The sequence below is a fragment of the Rattus rattus genome, chromosome 6 (genome assembly GCF_011064425.1).
Source record: "Rattus rattus isolate New Zealand chromosome 6, Rrattus_CSIRO_v1, whole genome shotgun sequence".
Lineage (NCBI taxonomy): Eukaryota > Metazoa > Chordata > Mammalia > Rodentia > Muridae > Rattus > Rattus rattus.
The window spans coordinates 114583031-114600856 of NC_046159.1; the positions used below are offsets into that span (position 1 = coordinate 114583031).

Below are 17826 nucleotides of genomic sequence, written 5' to 3' on the forward strand. Positions count from 1 at the left end.
CGGGATTAGACAAAATAAATATAAAGCTGGATACAAGAAGGGTTGATAAGACTCACACACTGAAAACAGATGCGATCGGATGAGAAAATGCGAAAAATGAAACAGAAATAAACAAGGTCCATAGAAAAACAGCACTATGGAGTCCTCAGCTATTCCTTCCTCAAAAGACACTTCCGCAGTAGAAAAGGAAAACACGTGGAGTGGATGGAAGGCAATTCTCAGAGTTATCTGTTGGAATATTGTTTACAGATCTCAGAACAGCAGGTCGTCTTTGCCATTCCCCAAATATGTACATTGTCAAGCAGGACTGATGCCCATCAGAATACTTAAACAGCCCTTCCGCTATAAGGTCTCCACTTGTGATTTGGACCAAATGCAAAAGTGTAGTTTAAATGCAGAAAGGTGGTCTCCCTAGTGTGCACAGAAAGCAGGAGAGACTGGCTGTTCAGCTCTCTGGGAATTAACACTCTTCTCTCAGGATAATTCCCTCCTTCCTTTGGTAATTATGGGAGTTCCTACCAACCTGCGTGCTTTCCACTCACGTGCATCGGATGGAATGCTACTTGTCTACATGCCCGTCTTTATCACAGAGATCATCTCCCATGCAGTACAGAATTCTGTTGAGTAAGTGACTCAAGCTCGGGAGTTAAATCCCTGTGGTAGACTTTTTTCAACAACTTGAGTCCTTCAAGGATATGATGACCAAGGACTACCAGACATATAACACTAACCAACAGTGTGAAGGAGAAGAAATTAAGAAAGTGAAAACTGGCACTAGAGAATGGGGAAGTAGAGATAAAATACATAACACTGACAACATTAAAAAAAAATGAAGTGTAGTGATGGCTATTCCTAATTGTCAATTTGATTACATCTGAAATGAACGACAACCAGAAATGGAGGGCACACCTGTGGTCCAGATCTTGAGGCTGGAAGACACAAGGTTCTAACCCAGATCTTGGCATGGAGAGCCTGAGGCATAGTGGTTATGAAAAGCTTAGGTCCAGGCAAGGTAGTACATGCCTTTAATCCCAGAAGACTGAGGCAAGCAGATCTCTGAGTTCAAAGCCAGCCTGGGACAAGGCAACTAGGATTAGGGTCTTAAAGCCCTTGCCCACAATGATACACTTCCTCCAACAAGGCCACACCTCCTAATAGTACCACTTCCTGGGCCAAGCATATTCAAACCACTACGAGTCCACAGAAGAAGTCACATACTTTGTTAGACATTGGGCCAACAGAGGATTCCTTTGCTGGTTGCCTTGGGAAGCATATCTGAAATAGATATGAAAGACACAAATGTGCATTTGTCTTTGAGTTAAACACAACTACTTCTCATTTTCATGAGGTGGCTAATGAAGCACAGAGTGCAAGCATACGCCAGCTAAAGGAAAAGACAACAAGGCCTGAAAAGGCCCTCATAACCTGCATTTGACTTCAGATTTGCAAAGGACAGTTTTAAAAATCTACTGTTAGAAATGTGACCGTTGGGACTCATGAGATGGCTCTACACAGAGGAGCACGAACTGTTCTGGAAGTGGACCTGGGTAGGGTTCCCAGCACCCACAGGGCACCTCACTACTGTCCAGGATTCCAATTCTAGGGGACCTGAAACCCTCTTCTAGCCTCTGAGGGCACTGCATGCACGTGATGTAGATACCTAAATATAAGCAAAGCAAGTCATACACATAAATATTTTAAAAAACCGAAATGTGGCATTGTTTGTATTTTATAATACTAGTGAAATCAAATCCATTAGTGTTCTTACTTAGAAAACTGTAAATGACTATCTAGGGTTGCTAGCATTTCTTCTACTAATTGTTTTCCCCTTTCTCCTAATATACCAATCCTTTCATATTCCCTAATGATTTCAGGCGCATTTTATTTTTTTATTGGATATTACTTATTTACATTTCAAATGTCATTCCCTTTCCTGATTTCCCTGGCCATAAACTTCCTATCCCATCCCCCTCTTCTTTTTCTGTACCAGTGTTCCCCCTCTCCACCCACCCCCCCTTCGCACCCACCCCCATCATTTCCCTACACTAGGGGACCCAGCCTTAGCAGGACTTCTCTCATTAGTGCCCAACAAGGCCATCCTCTGCTACATATGCGGCTGGAGCCATGGGTCTGTCCGTGTATAGTCTTTGGGTAGTGGTTTAGTTCAGGGGCATTTTAAACAGTGGATTCTGCCTCTAATTCATTCACTGGTAGCTGGATACAACTGAGCATGTCTCTATTATTCTTTACCTGTTTTATTACCTTCATCTTCAAAATGGTATTACTACTCAACATTTGCCTTTCCTGCTTTACCAGAAGGAGTTAGGTGTCTGAGCCCTGCTGTAATAGCTGTTAAATACGTTTTCATCACTGGAAGAGTAGGAAGAGTAGTTGCTCCTTGTGTGTCTTAGTAGGCAACTGAATGCTTATGAAAGACATTGCATGTTTGTGCCAAAGGCTTTAGTTCCTGTAAATATGGGTTTTGTGCTACAGGAGACCAACAAAACAGGAGAATTTATACATGCCCATCAATCTAGGTTCCCGTACTGCTTTCTTTACTTTTTACTTTTTCCCAGAACACATAATGGAATAACTAATTAATGAAACAATTAATGTGACTGTGAGAATCTGAATATGACTTTTCATAAAGTTCTATGTGTGTTCCAGGATGATATCTACCTAATAATGCAAAATTTAAGACATATTAGAGAGGAAAATACCTGTCCTAGCCTTAGAAAACTAATAATAGGACACCACACTCTATTGAACCTTTGTGGAAAGGTTGGATCTTTGTGAAATAAAATTATTTGGATGACAGCTAGGTTATGTCAGGTCACCATAATGAAATTTCAAATGAATCACCATCCAGTGACAATTAAGAGACTGTTTGGATAGAGTATATTTCAATAAACCAAAAAGTATTGAACAAAAGAATTTCTGACTTAAATTCAATTGTGTAGAAAGCTAGTAAAGTTTATCTTTTGGTATTGATGAGACAAACGTACTCTGGATAAAGTTAATCCTTGATGAGATCATTTAAAGAGTCATTTTCATCTCCATAGGTGACGATCCTATTGGTGTCCTTCTTGTTGGTGCTGTTGTTTTTTATTATTGTTGTGATTTAAAAGTTCACAATCCCTGGAATTAATCCTCTGGATTTGCTCTTTTTTTATTTCCCAGATACATTCTTTTGGATCTTTCCTATTTTGTTTCTAGTTCCCTCCCCCCCACCATCCCCCCCCCCAGACAAATTCTCACTATGTTGTCTTGACTGACTTGAGCTCACTTTGTCAGCTAAGCTGGCCTTGAACTTGTCATCTATCTCTGCCTTCCAGGTGCTCAGATTATAGGAGAAAACTCTAATATCTGTCTCCCTGATAGTGTTGACTTAATTCATCTACTCTCTGATTTCTCACTATAAAGGCCTTATGTGACAATCTTTTATAAAATTTCCAGTGCTTTCTAATACCTCCTAATGCCTTAAACCTGTTTTCTCTTAATTCTATAGACTACTATCACCATCATACATGTCTGTTTATCCTTAACTTCTAATCTTCATGAGATTAGAATTCCAATTACCCACCATGAACTGAGCAACCAACAATGTGTATGAAACTTAAAACTAAAAGTTCTTAAGAAAAGGCTTGCAATCAGAGAAAGATAATGTTTTCTTCTCTTCGGTGTTTTACAGAAAAATTACCATTGTAGTAGGGACTAGGAAAAAATTCATCAGAATCACAAATAAGGTCATGCCAACAGAAACTGCTAAATTAAATCCAGTTGCAGGAGCCTTGTTCTTTTGGAGATTTGGAGAGTGAGATCTGCAGGACTCTCCGTGCCAGCCATAGTAACAGTGACACACAAATCCATTCTTCATATTCACTATTGCCTTCAGTTTACTTTTTGGAGAAATGACAAAATTGACACCTTTGCTCGTGACAGAATTCGTTTGGTTATCTTCAGGCATATGCAGATAAAAGGAGGAGTCGGGTGTCTTCCGAATACATCTTCCATGGCTGTTACATAGACTTTGACTGCAGAGCTTTGCTGCTGATGTTACATTGAGAGCATAGGGGCCCAATAGCCCATGAACAGTTTGTTGCAAAGATAAGCAAGTCTCCTGTAAGAAAAAAATATAAGAGATGCTTTTAGAACAGAACAGAGTCCAGAGAAATAAATTCACATGTATACAATCAAGTGAACTTTGACAAGGGTGTCTAGAATACACAACATGGAAAAGATCAACTTGTTAACAAATAGTGTTGGGGGGGAAGTGATCTAAACAAAATAGAACCACTCACTTATATAACATACAAAACTTAACAAAAAGTTGGTTAAACTTAAACACACAAAAAAAATAGATATAACTTTAAGCAGAAAGTTTGCTTTTCTTCCTAATTCCTGTCAACTGTGACAGCTTTTTTGCAGAAGACTAAAGGAACAAGACGAATTATGTCAGACTAAACACTTCTACAAACAAAGAAAAAGCAAAATTGTCAGTGGAATGAGAAGGTATTCTACAAAGTAAAAGAAAAGATGTGTAAAACCCCTATTTCCCACAGTAACTAGTTACATACCAGAAGTGACTCAAAATAACATGCACGATAACGGAAAGAAACAAAACAAACACCAGCACAGCCAAGTTTGATGGTATAGACCTATAACCAGCTTCTTGGGAGGCCGCGGAAGAGAATCACAAGTCTGAGGCTTGCGTGACCCACAGAGTTGAGTTCAAGGCCCTCCCAGACAATGTAGTAAGATCTCATCTAAAAACATGAGATAAAATGAAAGCCAGGGATATAGCTCACTGGGACAGACCTTGCCAAACATATTGAAGCTTCAGGTTCAGTCCCTAACATAGAAAATATGGATAATAAACAGACAGGGACGTGGTGGCACACATCTTTAATCCCAACACTTAATTGGAAGGCAGAGGCTTGTGGATTTCTTTGAGTTCAATGCCAGACTAGTTTATATAGAAAGTTCTAGGTCAGTTATATAGAGAGATTTTTGTCTCAAGGGGAAAAAAAGCTGGCTAGCTCACCTGTACAAAGAAATAGAAAAGACATAAATACATATTTGTAAATCTCAGGGAAAAATGCAAATCAAAGGTATGATGAGACATTACCACGTACCCATAAGGTTGGCTACTATCAAGACAAATGTAGAGATTACATGTATCAATTGCATTGTTTGAAACCCTTTTAGCCTGCTGATTCAAATGGAAAGATACAAGACCTATGGAAAATAGTATGGAAGCTCTTTCAAAATTAAAAATAGAGCTACCATATGCATGCATATACATGCACGTACATATGTGCTCATATACACAGTTATGGGCATACATATTTAGAAAGGTTACATTATGATCTAGAAGTAGCACCTACACTTCTATATGCAATGCAGGGCTACTTTGTGTAGTCAAGAACTGTAACTAACCTGAGTGTCCATCAAGAGATAAATGGGTAATGATCATGTGATACATATACAATCGAATATAATTCAGTCTTTAAAAAGTAGAAGTAATGGGGGGTGGAAAGATGGCTCAGTGGTTAAGAGTCATCAAGAGATAAATAGATAGTGATCATGTGATATATATACAATTGAATGTAATTCAGTCTTTAAAAATAGAAGAAGTAAGTGGGTAGAAAGATGGCTCAGTGGTTAAGAGCACTGACTGCTCTTCCAGAAATCCAGAGTTCAGTTCCCAGCAACCACATGGTGGCTCGCAACCATCTGTAATCAGATCTGATGCCCTCTTCTGATGTGTCTGAGGAAAGTGACAGTGTACCCAAATACTCAAAATAAATAAATCTTTAAAAAAAAAATAGAAGATTCTGCCATTTGGGGCAAAGCTAAGGAACACAGAAGACATTATGCTGAGTAATCAAAGAAATAGCAAAAAGCACCCCAGTCTGAGCCCACTTATACCTGAGTTATCTAAATTGCCAAATCAATACACTGAAAGATGCATGCATGCTAAACAAGCAAATGTTAGAAATCTGCTGTATAACATGGTATCTATAATCAACAATACTGGATTATGACCTTCCAAATTTGTTATAACTTAAATTCTAGGTTAAATATTCTAGCTACAAAATTTTAAAAATATCAACCAACTATTGTACAAATACAATTTTCCTTCCATGTACACTTTTATCATAAGCTACCATCAAAATAAAAAATTGTAAAAAAATCTATTCTTCATAATAATAAAATTATTTTCAATTTTTTATAATAACGTGTGTTCGGTATATATAATAGTGTTTATTTGACTAAAATTCCTGCCTTGTGAGCTTAAGTCTAGTACGATTTTTAAATGAAGAAAGTAAGATTGAGGGTAGTTACTTAACACACCTCAAATTATACCCTTAGAATATAATAATCGGCTTCTTACTTTAGGCTGCCCAATTGAAGATTACACCGGTCCACCCTTCTGTTAGCCACAGTGTAGTATAGAGGTGGGTGATCAGTGTTCATCCCTACAGTCTTTGAACTTTGTTAAAGCCGAAGAAACAAATAATTGGCAGCCAACTGATGTGAGAAAACATTTTTAAATGTTTTTAAACTGTTTTACATGTTTAAGATCACTAGCTAGACAGCAGTTCTCAACCTGTGAGTTGCTATGCCTTTAGTAAACTTCTATCTACAAAAATGTCAATTCATAACAGTAGCAAATTTACCATTATAGAGTAGCAATGAAACTAATTTGGTGGTTGGGGGGGAGGGGTCAAAGCATCACAGCATTAGAAGGGTTGAGAACCACTGACTAGAAGGTAACACTAACAGAGAAATCAACACTGACCTTTGTATCAGAATATTCATATCCTCCCCACAATATTATTCCTGCTGCTCCCAATGCAGCACTTTCACCAATTGTGTGCACTAAGTCCTCCTATAAAAGAGAAGGACCAGGAGAAGTTTTTGTCAAGTCATGTTAACTCATTAAGATTGTTTGTTATTTTTAAAAAAAAAAAAGTATAAAAGAACTGGAAAAGGCGATTTGAGCATTTTAGATTATCTGATAATATTCCAGTATGCCAGGAAATGCTGTAAATAATGAGGCTATAAAAATACATAGATTCTAATCCTTGATCTGGAGTTCTATAAAATATTGTTTAAGATAGACATATAAACATATAAAGACAATACAATGAAATAATATCCATATTTAGGAGAGAAATAAAGATATATGAATCCTTGTATATAAACAGAACCAACTGCAATGATAAATTATCTACTTAAGAGTATTAAGATAGTTCTGTTCCTAAACTCCATAGTGTGTTGAAGGAAAATAAACCACAGTGCCAGGGTGGGATACCTCATTATGTGCTCTCAGTCAGGAAGTCCCTAGAGGCCTTGTTAAATCAGCTCTTACCATCTCTCTTACCTACTTGAGGAGACCCTAGTGATAAACACAGCATGTATCTTGGTTATAGGATACAGAGAAATCAAGTGAGACTGAACTAGACGTTTTCTCCTGACTGCCTAGATTTTCTAGTCCCAGAGAATGCTGTACAAGCTACTGGTTCACCCATCTGTGAACCCTATAAATTATGAAACCAACATGCCAGGCAAGATGTGCCCACTATCTTTATGGAGATTACCAGCTGCTTTGCCTGATTGGATTTCAGGCTTGTTCCACAAAAACAAAATCCATGCATGTTGCTATAAACCTGGCCAAAAGACAGTATCTCTCTAATTGGTATTAAGACTTGATCAGCAGCTCAACAAGAGGGAGACCGTGTCTGGTACCAAAAACTAGCTAACTACTTGGTGACAAATGATAGTGAAGACTTGGTTAGTGGAAGAGAATCTTCCACCACTAATTTACTAAACCTTAGAAATCTTTAACAACCCATGCACATTTGTCTTTATACCCATACCTAAGTGTAGTTTTCACCCCTCATCCAAGAAACCTCTCTTTGCAACAGAGACCTTTATTACAACCACAGCCAACCAAAATGCAGAGCTGTGAATCCTTGTCCTAATAGATACCTCCACAACACAAACTCACCCCTAAGGCTCAGGGATCATTGTGGAAGAGGTAGTGGAAGGACTGTAGGAATCAGAGGATCAGGGAGCTTACTGTGAGATTATATCTCCTAACTGTAGCAGTCTGTACCCATGAAAACTTCACTGACCAAATGTAGATCGAAAAGGATGACTTCTCTCTGTAACAAAGACACTTACTTCAACCATAACTAACCGAATTGCAGAATTGTGGATCCCTATCCTAATATACATCAACAACACATCCCCACCCCTAATGCTCAGGGAACATTGAACAAAGATGACAGCAATAAACATGTTGAACTGGATGGAGGAAAGCCCATGAGGCCTCAACTCTACACAAAGAACTACCCAAAGGACAAGGCAACTGAAGAAAGCCGGGAAAAGGTGAGGGGACCTTCCCCACGGAAAAGCACAACAATTGCTTGTCCAGTGCCAAACATCAACCCTGAAAATAAACATATAGGTAGTTATACGGGCTGAAGAGGTTATACTTAGGAATATATGTATATATATAATACATACATACATAATATATACATATAATAATAATGAGTAAAAAAGGCTGCAAATTTGAAGGAGAGTGGGGAGGGTTAAGTAAAGGTATGTGGAAGTGTTTGGAGGTGAAAAAAGGAAAATGTAACCAAATTATAAATAATATTTTATATAAAAATATTTTAATATTTTATAATAAAAAAGTTTTAAACCCGCGATAAGGAAAATCAGACTCCATGAGGAAACTGAATAGTATTCTTTATATAATGTGGAACTTCCTTCTAAATATTTATACTTATATTCATAGACAAATGCTACTCCCAAGCTTGCCAGAGAAGCTTTATTTTCAGTGAAAGACTTTGTGAATCCAGTGATTCAAGCTGTTCGAGGTGCTGAGAGTACTCAGCCCTAAACATAACTGTTTCACCACCCCTCTAAGGTTCTCAATACAAATATGGATGAAGGCTGCAAAGTTCTACCTTTAAAGTGAGATATAGTCATTCCAAACACGTTATCTAAGCAGCTACAGTTGAGTTTACTGAACAAGCACAAGACTGGACCTGTCAACAGTGAATCATGAATGGGAAGAGCTCATGGACTCTACCCTCCTAACCATTTAACTATTAAGAAAGTCTAGGTGAGTTAGTCATTCATCGTCTCCAGTTGTAACCCAGAGATGAGTCCACCAGTTACCAATGGATAGTTCCAAACCCACAGTCCCATTGACAGCCCTTGTTAAAAAGTCAAGATCACAGAACAGAACAAAAGGACCTGAATGTGGAAAAGAGATTTGTAGAAGGGAACAACAGTCACAAGAAAAGGAAGGAAGTATGAGAGGGTAGGGAAGGTATGAGGGTAGTCAAAATGTATTATGTAATGTATAAAATTGTCAAAGAACAAATACTATCAATAGAAAAAGACTTGCTTATAGGTATTTATTGCTAGAATAGTACAAATTTGCAACTTTAGTAAGATATATTTTTGCAGTCATTAAAAAAAAACATTGGGTAGGGATGTCACGATGGTAGAGATCAAAGATAATAACTAGGAGTGATGGGAGTTGTTTTGTGAAAAATTAGAAGGCCCAACAAGTGCAATGATCATCCAAAAAAAGAGGAGGGAAGACATTAGAGTCATTTCTAATTTGGACATATAATTCTTAGCTACCTGTTGACAAATAATAGAAAGAGAAGAAAGAAGGCATTCAAATGACTTTTAAGTTGAGTGACTGAGTAGATTAGAAATTGAGGAGGAGGTTGTGTTCAGGGTTGTAGGCCAAAAACTAGAAGCAGAGTGATAGGGAAGGTAAGGTGAACAACAGAGGAAATGGTCTAAATGTTTTCCTCTCCCATGATGTATTAGAGACTCTTTGAAAAGCTGGGCACTCAAGGACCAGATGAGTAAATCTTCATGCCACAACCAAGCTTTCCTACACTCTGAAAAAGCTCCAATCATGTAAGCACTTAGCAAAAATAAGTGTCTCTTATTTGAAAGGCTTGGAACCTGAACGACTTCAAGTTTCTGACTTTCTCAGATTTTATCTTTAGTTTTGTGTGTATGTGGGTGGGGTGTGTGCACATGGGGAATTCCAGAAGAGGGTGTTGGGGCCTGTGGAGTTATGGTGACAGTCAGTTGTAAACTGCCTGATATAGATGCTGGGAATTAAACTCTGGTCTTCTGCAAGGGCTATATGAGCTCTAACTGCTGAAGCATCTCTCCCAATCCTACTCTCATACTTAAAATGTCAACTATAGGCTATCCCCTCTGAACTCTGCTTCATAAACCATATACTCTATTCATCAAAAGGTATACGGTAAATTAAAGCTATTAATAAGTTTAATGCTTTCCTGATGTGCATGCATTATTTGTCAACCAACAGTATAGATTATTTTTACCTGTTGTCTAAGAAACATAACTTTTCAATGGGAGCTTTCTTTCAAAGAAGTTTTTGTTGATTCTTTCAAATGTGCCCTGGCAAAAGTCTGGTCTTAAGTTTAAGTAATGCGTTACCATTTACATAGTAGAAGAATGAGTTCATCCCTTGTATTACCTTAAAAATTGCAGATCACAAAGACTAGTAAAAGGATCCCTAAGCAGAAATTCCCAAACCTAAAATGCTCCAAACTCTGAAACTGTTTGAACAGATCTGCTGCAACAAGAGAAATATTCTGCACCAGACCTCAGGTGTCTGGTTACAGTGAAAACATAGACACATTAAAACATTCTTAATTCACCATTTATTTTTAAGTGAATCCTTTAGCTTCTTGGATTATTAGTGTTGCTGTTAGTATTAATAACAGTATTATTGACCCTTCATAGTCATTAAATAATTTTGAATGGATAATTATAACCTCTAAAATTAGTTCTTTGAAATGCCCACCCTATTACACGCAATGTGTTTTAACCATGCTCCTTCCCCAACTGTCAGATCTCCCTTGTTCAATGTTGTGTCCTCCTTTTCTTTTTTAACCCATCAAGTACAATTTGTGCTCCCCATATACTCTGAGATGTGTGGCAATCAACTGGATCATGGTTAGCCTCCCAGGTGTTAGACTCTTCACAAAAACCAAACCTCCCTCTCTCCTAGGAGCTATAAGTAACTCAGCTCCTCATCTGGGGCTGAAACTTTGTGTCCACCTCCTCTCTAGAATTCTGTTTGGCTTTAGTTTATGTTGGTCTTGTGCATGCTGTCACAACCACTCTGAGTCCATAAGTGCAAACCCATAAGATGGCTCCTACTATTTTCCTGCTTCCTCTTCTGCAATGATCCCTGAGCCTTAGAAGTAGAAGTAATATATACCACTTAGGTTGAACATTCCATGGTCTCTTATTATTCTCTATACCTTAGCTAGGTGTGAGTCTCTGTATTAATCACCATCCAGTGCAAAAAGAAGCTCATTTTCTTTTTGCTGATTTAGTAGAATAGTAACAGTTCTACTAAATAATAGTAATAGTTCTTCACTAAGTCTTATGATCCATCTAGTTGAAGGTTCTTGATCCCAATAATGGTGTCAAGAATAGCTTTCATCTTGTGAAATAGGCCTTAAGTCTGACCATTAAGTGGTCAGTTGCCCATGATGTTGGTGTTAATATTGCACCAATGGGCTTCCTTGCCAGGCTGGTAGTTATTGTAGCTCAAATAGTCTTTTTGCCAAAAGAATTTGAAAAGGTGATATTTGAGAAATCTGTCAGTTGAAGGATCATTCTGTGAAAAGACTTTGGAAAGCAAGAGCTGTGCCTTAAAGTATTCAGAGAGGTGGCTTTTAAAACAATATTATTATTATTATTATTATTATTATTATTATTATTATTATTATTATTATTATTATTATTAAGTGTGTGTATGTGTGTGTGTGTGTGTGTGTGTGTGTGTGTGTGTGTGTGTAGATACACTGCAATCATGCATGTGTGCAGATTACAGAACAACTTTCAGGAGTTTTTTCTCTACTCCTCTTGTGGGTTATAGGTTGTCATGTCTGCAAAGCAAGGAAGTAATTTTACCTGTTGAACCTCCCACCTCTGGCCCAGATTGGCTTCTGAAATAAACACTTAGTCTACGTTGTACTTGAAATAGTATTAGAATTAATGGTGTAAAGTTATCCAAAGGCAAAGTAACTCTACATGCATGAACTTCTTAAGAATTAATATTGCCTGAAAATGTAGGTTTCTTTCTGGTACAGAAAGTAGTCCATCAAAAAAACTAAAGCAAAATCCAGGTAAAAGGGAATTCATGTTTGAGTCAAAGTGGAATTTTTTTTTTACCATAATGCTATAATTCTTTTTGTCCTTTATTGAATGAACCTACCATTTTGAATGACATTAGTAATCTTGTGATGCTAAAACTAGGTAGTCTAATCAATAACATATAATAAATATTAGGTTAACAGGTTTTATTCTGAAATCTTATAGGAATAGTTGCTTCTGCACTTAAGTGCCCTTACTGTAACATAGTGTTCTAAGGAAATGAACTCTAACAGTCTTATGTTTGTGTTAGTCATTGTAATAATGGAGCTGTTGGCACTCAGGTAGGGTTAGTAATTATCTCATGAATCTATCTGCCTAATGGTTACATCCATACAGCAACGCCCCAAGTGACAATCCAGTTGATGGTTGAGCACTTCTAGAATCTGCAAATTCATTATGTCTCAAGCAAGTTCACCAAAGAGTTCTAAACTTCATACTCGGTGCTAAAGCTGAAGATACCCCTGTCCTGGCTTCATTTCCCATTGCTGTGATAAGATATTCTGAGGAGAATAACTCATGAAACAATGTGGTTATTGTCATTCACAAGGTTAGGTTACAGCCCAGCATTTACAAAAAAGTCAAGATAGCAAGGACTGCAAGCAGCTAGTCACATTTGGTCACGAACAGACAAAGGTCGGATGTCTGCCTGCTTCCCGCTCGTCAGTTCACTTCTTCCTGTTTTATTCCATCCAGGATCCAAATCCAGGAAATGCTACATCCCATGTTAGTTCTTCCCACATCTACTAGCAGATTTAAGGCATTTCCCAACAGACATGACCACAGGGCAACCCAATTTAAACAATTCCTCACTGAGAATCTCTTCCCAGGGGATTCCCAGGGGATTGTGTCAAGTTGACAGTTACAACCAATTATCAAAATACCTATTTATATAAACTACTCACTCCATTGACACTGGTAACCCATACGGTGGACTCCTAAGAAACATTCAATAGAATCCATGCCATCCTTTCAGCAAATATAATACTGTATAATGAAAAGTTCATTTGATGAATACCTTAATCCCAAATCCCCAGTTTATACACTTCCAGTCTGGAAAACAACCAGAACCTTTACGATAAACTCTTGAGTTCTAAATGAGTTTGTTTCTTTGTTTGTTTGTTTGTTTGTGAGACTGGGTTTCTCTGTTGTAACACTGGCGATCTAAATTAGTTTCTTTTATCTTCTAAAACTCTAGATAGCATGTCTAATCAGTTGTATGGAATTTCAAAATTAAGTTGAATAAACATACTCCTTTAATATTAGAATAACATTTTAATGAGAAATAAATATCACCCAAAGGTTTCTTTCTAAATTTTACATACATTCTATTAACCCTACATTGTTTTTAATGTGACTTTTTTTTCTTACCTCTGACAGAGCTTCAATACTTTGCAAATAAAATGGTCTGGAAAAAATAAAAACTGGCAAAGCATAGTCCTTCCTAGCCTTTTCGGCAATTCTCAGGGCTTCTCTCACTCGAAAATGAACAAATTTCAGTGCATTTAAGTCTGATTTTAATATTTTACTCAAATATATGGAAGGATAAAGTGCTGCACTCTTTTCCCACAACCACATGAGCTGGTCATTGCGGAAAATTTCATCGTCTGGGCAGCTACCTGTGTAGAACTCTGGATTTATCCGGTAATCATAATTGTAGCAATCTGGATAGAGATAGAAGCCCCATAAACGCTTTGGTCTCATTTCTAACGCCAACGTGAGAGTGACGTTCATTAAACTTTTTCCAGCATTTTCAAATTCTTGCTGGGCAACTGTTCTCACTTTCGTTTCGGCCCAGTCAGGATGATGGTGGCGAGTGAAGGCTAGCGAGTGGTTTTTATATATTATTCTGCCGCCCCAATTCCTATCCCACTGGGGTCTCCAGCCTTCCCAGTCAATAACAGCAAGTCCTTCTGATCGCCACAAAGAGACAGCATCCGCAATGTCATTGGCACTTTTCCTGAGGTGCTCAGAGAGGTTCACATTCTGAGGTATTCCACCGTAGAAGGATGTTCCATCTTCAGAGAAATAAGGATAATATCCCAGTTCCTTTGGATAAAATACAGCAATAGTGGATCCACTCTGGGTTTCAAAGGGATTGGGAATGATGTTGAACGCTTGAAGATTCATATTTACATCGAAGTTATCTTTACAAAACAAAGTAGGGGCAGCCCAGAAAATGTTGAAAGGTTGGTTCTTGATCACGGGAGGCATTGCTGGTTTGAGAGCGGCTTGAGTCACCAGAACCAAGAGCACCAGTTCACCAAGCTGCGCCACCCACTGGCTACACATGGATTGTTGTTTTCAGCATGACACAAGTGTACTAAAAGCAAAAACAAACAATCACATGAAGAACTCAAATGCCTGGCAAGTTTTATAGTATAAATTAAATATTTTGAAAGACTTACAGGGTTTATTAACATACTTATTCACGGTGTCATCTGAACAAGAGAAGAGTGAGACTTTTGTTCCCTCCTTGAAATGTTGAAGGACACTTAATGAATACAGAATAGAAATTTCATACAAATCCTCTTCCATGTAAACACTATGTTCATCTATGCAAGCTTGCTTTTTTGTTCTGAATTTAACTTTCTATAATTCTGAGTAAATGACCCAACCCATCATACACCAGCAAGCCTTTAGTGTGAGGCCAACTAGTAAAGGGCATCTCAATACACTATTATATTTTTCTATTAAAGAAATTCCAAAAACACGGCCACTTGGAAATTAACAGATATAGGCACTTAGGCGAATATTATGTAGAACGAAAAGAAATGATATGTATTAACAAAAAGGAGTACAGTGTATAGAATTTGAAGTATACTGACCTCAAAGGTTTATTTGATTGTTTCCAAACACAGAAGAGTTCCCACAGGAACAGCATAGGATGACACAGAAACTAGAGATGCCATCAATCATCTGTTATTGATTGTAGAGTTCGCTAACATCCTTTCTTGGGCACATAAATGAACATTTAAAAAGTATTATTTCCTTAAGACCACTATTCTTCTATGAAAGAATTGGGCCATATTCTCAGCAGCTAAATTGCAAACAAAATTCAGCCTTTTAGTCACACACACACAGTCAGTTAAAACCAAAAACTGCCAAAGAATCTCACCAGAACATAGGGACTAAGGAGTGACACATCCCAGCCAATCAGAACATAGCCTGAAAGCAATATGGCTGAAACTAGCCAAGTTACTTTGGTATGTAGTGTACATATTTAACACTAAGGTATGCTGGTTAGTTTGGGCTGTTAACTTCACACAATCTAGAATCACCTGGTAAAAGAGTCTCTACTGGAAAAATATCTACATGGAAATTGGCCAGTGGATGTGTCTGTGAAGATTTTTTTTGTTTATTGGTGTAGGAGGAGCCAAACCATGGTAGGCCATACCATGTCATGGGTCGGGCCCTGACCTCTCCAAGAGTAAAGAAAAATAACGGAGCATTAAAAATGCAGACATTTGTTTCTCTGTGTTTGACTATGGATATGATGGGACTAGGGACTAGTTCCTGATGTGACATCCCAGAAATGACAGACTATGGCCTAGAATTGTCAGGTAAATAAATCCTTTGTTTCCGGTGTTGCTTTTGGTCAAGATACTTCATCGTAGCCAGAAATTAAACCAGAACATAAACATATTGCAGGTTTTCTTTGAAGTAGTCAAATTTTGTCTGTTTTTTAGGAGTTATACATTACTAAGTATATATCTTTTCTTATTTAACAAATGCTAGAAAAATACACCAACCAAAATCATATATAAATTCTAATAGCATAGCACCCAAAGTTTGTGAAGAAGGAGAGGAGGAGGGGGAGAAAGAAGAGGAGGAGGAGGAGGGGGGAGGGAGGAGGAGGAGGGGGAGAAGGAGGAGGAAGAAAGAAAGAAAGAGAAAGAAAGAAAGGAAGGAAGGAAGAAAGAAAGAAAGAAAGAAAGAAAGAAAGAAGGAAGGAAGGAAAGAAAACTTAAAAAAAAAAGGGCTTTCTATACAGTCACTTTCCAAATCAGAGGCTATCAGTAGCTTACTCTCAAATATTCTGGATTTTACTGAGATGACAGACTTCATGGACTTTGTATTGTGATACCAGATGGAACCGTAAGTCACCACATATGGCTCCTTACCCATCACTCTACTCCATCTATAGGATCTTAATGTGAATGTGAATGGGTCCGCCCTATAGAAGAGGGAGGAGTCAACATTCTCCATCTTTACTGTTCAGGGGAAGTAAGTATACTCACTCTACATAGATAGAGTGCTTCACTTTCCTTATGTCCTATCTCCATACCAGTGTGTGCTTAAACACCCTTGGAATTAAATTTCGTTGCATGTCGCCTTGCATAAAACATGTTAGAGAAAAGGTGGCAAAAATATAAAAGATAGGCCTGGGGTTGGGGATTTAACTCAGTGGTAGCGTGCTTGCCTAGCATGCGCAAGGCCCTAGGTTCGGTCCCCAGCTCCGGAAAATAAATAAATAAATAAATAAATAAATAAATAAATAAATAAAAGATAGGCCTTAGTAAAATCCAATTTCAAGCTTCTTTTGTAGGGAATTTTAATCTTGTTTTCTGTATATATAAAGTAGTATGGACCCTATCTTTGTCACTAGCCTAGAGCTAATTTATTATTTTGGCCTTCTTTTGATTGGCAACAAACATTTTTCTAACAAAGGTCTAGTATAGTAACAAAATTATGTATTATTAGTTCCATGAGATTTTTTTCTTTTTCATTTAATGAAAAAAATCTCTATGGCTTTCTTACAAGCCATTTTTGTTCTTTATAGTGTGAAACACAGTTTGTTTTTTCCCTTTTATAGCACATGCCTGCACTTGAATGTATTGGCTCTGATATGTTTTCGACAGTGAACTGAGTCAAGGAATGTGAGGACAAAAACAACATTAGCTCCACATATTGCAAAAACGTTACAGATCTTTAAAGGTAAAACACAAAATTATAAAACAGAGAGAAAAATATTTACCACCTTGGCAAAGAAATGCCTCTCTATGTACAATATCAAAGATACAATGCATGAAAAAAGTCATTGATAAGGAGCTTCACTCATATAATTTTAAGCTGATCTTTTTTCTCTATGTATTTATATCATAGACTTTTTTTCATTTATTGGATAATTTTTATTTACATTTTAAATGTTTTCTCATTTCCTGATTTCCCCTCCAGAAAGCCACTATCACTACTCCCGCTGCTTCTATGAGGCTGCTCCCTCACTCACCCACCAACTCCCTCCCACCTCCCTACCCTGATATTCCCCTACACTGAGGCATCTAACCTTGACAGAACCAAGGGCCTCTCCTCACTCTGATGACAGACAAGGCTACATATGCGGATGGAGCCATAGGTACATCTCTGTGTACTCTAGGGATGGTGGTTTAGTCCCTGGAAGTTCTAGGGTGTCTGGTTGATTGATATTGTTGTTTTTCTTATGGGGTTTACAAACCCCTTCAGCCCCTTCAGTCCTTTCTCGAACTCCTCCACTGGAGACCCTGTTCTCAGTTCAATGGTTGGCTGTAAGCATCTGCTTCTATATTTGTCAGGCTCTGGCAGAGTCTCTCAGGAGAC

The 17826-nt window shown here is 37.8% G+C and overlaps 1 protein-coding gene across 1 annotated transcript; it reads right to left on the reverse strand.

Annotated features, from left to right (window-relative positions):
* Nucleotides 1–2883: 2883 nt before the first annotated feature.
* Nucleotides 2884–15365, reverse strand: LOC116902925 (hyaluronidase-like). The gene is made up of 4 exons (XM_032905249.1): nt 15078–15365; nt 13621–14572; nt 6806–6895; nt 2884–4120 (listed from the first exon to the last, which is right to left on the reverse strand). The coding sequence occupies exons 2-4, from the start codon at nt 14539–14541 to the stop codon at nt 3686–3688; spliced, it is 1446 nt and encodes a 481-aa protein (XP_032761140.1). The 5' UTR covers nt 14542–14572; nt 15078–15365; the 3' UTR covers nt 2884–3685.
* Nucleotides 15366–17826: the final 2461 nt, after the last annotated feature.

What these genes read in the sequence shown, in the direction of transcription:
- LOC116902925 (XM_032905249.1), bottom strand. Translation starts at nt 14,541, where the DNA reads ATGTGTAGCCAGTGGGTGGCGCAGCTTGGTGAACTGGTGCTCTTGGTT. An exon ending in GTATTGAAGCTCTGTCAGAG is followed by an intron (nt 6,896 to 13,620) that starts GTAAGAAAAAAA and finishes TCTCTTTTATAG; the next exon opens with GAGGACTTAGTGCACACAAT. An exon ending in ATGAATATTCTGATACAAAG is followed by an intron (nt 4,121 to 6,805) that starts GTCAGTGTTGAT and finishes TTTTTCTTACAG; the next exon opens with GAGACTTGCTTATCTTTGCA.